We start from the raw sequence: 2,022 nt of genomic DNA on the forward strand, positions 1-2,022 counted from the left end.
TGCTTCATGCTATCTAATGTCAGTCCTAGAATTGATTATGTTCTGTTTCAGCATTTCTTCAACTCTGTATTGGATCCTTGCTAATGCTAGCTCTTTGTAAACTTGTATTCATTTACCCTATGACATTGTTTATGGAAATGTCCTTGACACTGTATGGAAATGCCTGCCCTTGTCCTTGCCACTAATCCCACACTATGTAATCCTCCTTGAGTCTCAGCGAGAAAGGCGGAAAATAAATAAATAAATTAGAATCATCCAGGCAGGTGTGTGGAATTTTAACAGTGAGACTCCCTGTTGAATTTCCAAGTGACTTTGGTTTCAGTACTTCCTTGCATTTCACAGAATGTTAAATATTACTTGTGGCTCACCATGGCACTGTTAACTCAAGCCAATCACAGCACCACACGGTTTACCCTGCGTGGCTTCCCAGGGATGGAGGCAGCGCACTGCTGGATTGGCATCCCCATCTTTTCCGCCTACCTGTTTGCGGTGCTGGGCAACTGCACCATTCTGTACATCATACGGACAGAGCCGAGCCTGCACCAGCCCATGTACTATTTCCTGGCCATGCTGGCTACCACCGACCTGGGCCTCTGCCTCACCACTGTGCCCACCGTGATGGGAGTCCTCTGGTTCCAGCTGAAGAAAATTAGCAGATCTACCTGCATCACTCAGATTTTCATCATCCACACCTTCTCCTTCATGGAGTCAGCAGTGCTCTTTGCCATGTCTTTGGACCGCTTCCTCGCCATCTGCTTTCCTCTGAGATATGCAGCTCTGCTGACCGCCAGCAGAGTGGCCAGAATTGGCCTGGTCCTCCTGCTAAGAAGCACCCTGCTCTTAATTCCCTCCCTGTATTTCCTCCTGCAGTTTCCCTACTGTCCAGTTGCAATCCTTTCTCACTCATACTGTGTGCATCAAGACGTGATCCGCCTAGCATGCGCCAACACAACCATCACCAGTTTCTATGGCCTCACCCTCATCCTCCTTACCATGGGCTCTGATCTCCTCTTCATCCTCGTCTCCTACAGCCAGATCCTGAGGACCGTTCTGGGCATGAGTGCTGGGAATGAAGGCCACCAGAAGGCCCTGGGCACCTGCATCTCCCACATCTGCGCCGTCCTGGTCTTCTACGTCCCAGTGCTCGGGCTCTCCATTGTGCACCGGTTTGGCCAGCATGCCTCTCCCCTTCTCCATGTCATTATGGGCAACATCTACATCCTCCTCCCACCCCTGATGAACCCCGTCATCTACAGCATCAAAACAAAGCAGATCTACACCCGGATCCTCAGAATAACTTCTGCCTTTAATCCTTTTTCGAGAAAATGGAGCTAAAATAAATGAATTAGTCTCACTCAAGGCAGTCTAGAGAAGCAAGATAAGGCTGGGGGAGCAGCGTCTTAGCTGCTACCCTCCTTTCATTTCACAGTCATTCAGCATCAGTTCTGTGCCATGTGCGTTATCTGTTATGTGCTGGCAAGTCGCCTCAGAGCTATGGCAACCTTATGAATGAAAGACCTCCAAAAAGTCCTATCGTTAACAGATTTCCTCAGATCTTGCAAACTGGAGGATGATGCTTCTTTGATTGAGTCAAGCCATCTTGTTTTAGGTCTTCCTCTTTTCCTACTGTCTTCTACTTTTTCTAGCATTATTGACTTTTCCAGAGTGTCTTTCTTTCTCATGATGTGGCCAGAGTATGATAGCCTTACTTTTGTCATTTTAGCTTCTAGGGAGGCTTGATTTGATCTAGAACCCATTATTGGGCCGTTTCCAGACAGCTTACCTGCCTCTGGAACGTCGCGCCATCTTGCGGGGAAAACGCGATATACCATAGTTTGTTTTATCTTGATCTTGGTCCCCAGAGAGGCATCCCTATCTTTAAGGATCTTTTCTAGTTCCCTCACAGCTGCTCTTCCAAGCCTCAACCTTCTTCTGATTTCTTGGTTGCAGTCTCCCTTTTGGTTTCCTGCCTCCAGGTCTGCCCGAACTGTAGCTAGCTACTCTTTGTATGGTTGTTCTGTG

At 48.0% G+C, this 2,022-nt stretch overlaps 1 protein-coding gene across 1 annotated transcript; it reads left to right on the forward strand.

Moving 5' to 3' along the window:
* The first annotated feature begins 369 nt into the window (after nucleotides 1-369).
* Nucleotides 370-1,335, forward strand: LOC129326402 (olfactory receptor 51G2-like). The gene has a single exon (XM_054974559.1). It carries the CDS (start codon nucleotides 370-372, stop codon nucleotides 1,333-1,335), a length of 966 nt encoding a protein of 321 aa, XP_054830534.1.
* The last annotated feature ends 687 nt before the right edge of the window (nucleotides 1,336-2,022 follow it).

This window comes from Eublepharis macularius, chromosome 3 (genome assembly GCF_028583425.1).
Source record: "Eublepharis macularius isolate TG4126 chromosome 3, MPM_Emac_v1.0, whole genome shotgun sequence".
NCBI lineage: Eukaryota > Metazoa > Chordata > Lepidosauria > Squamata > Eublepharidae > Eublepharis > Eublepharis macularius.

Bases quoted from the DNA above. Each gene is read 5' to 3' on its own strand.
- LOC129326402 (XM_054974559.1), top strand. From the start codon at position 370: ATGGCACTGTTAACTCAAGCCAATCACAGCACCACACGGTTTACCCTG.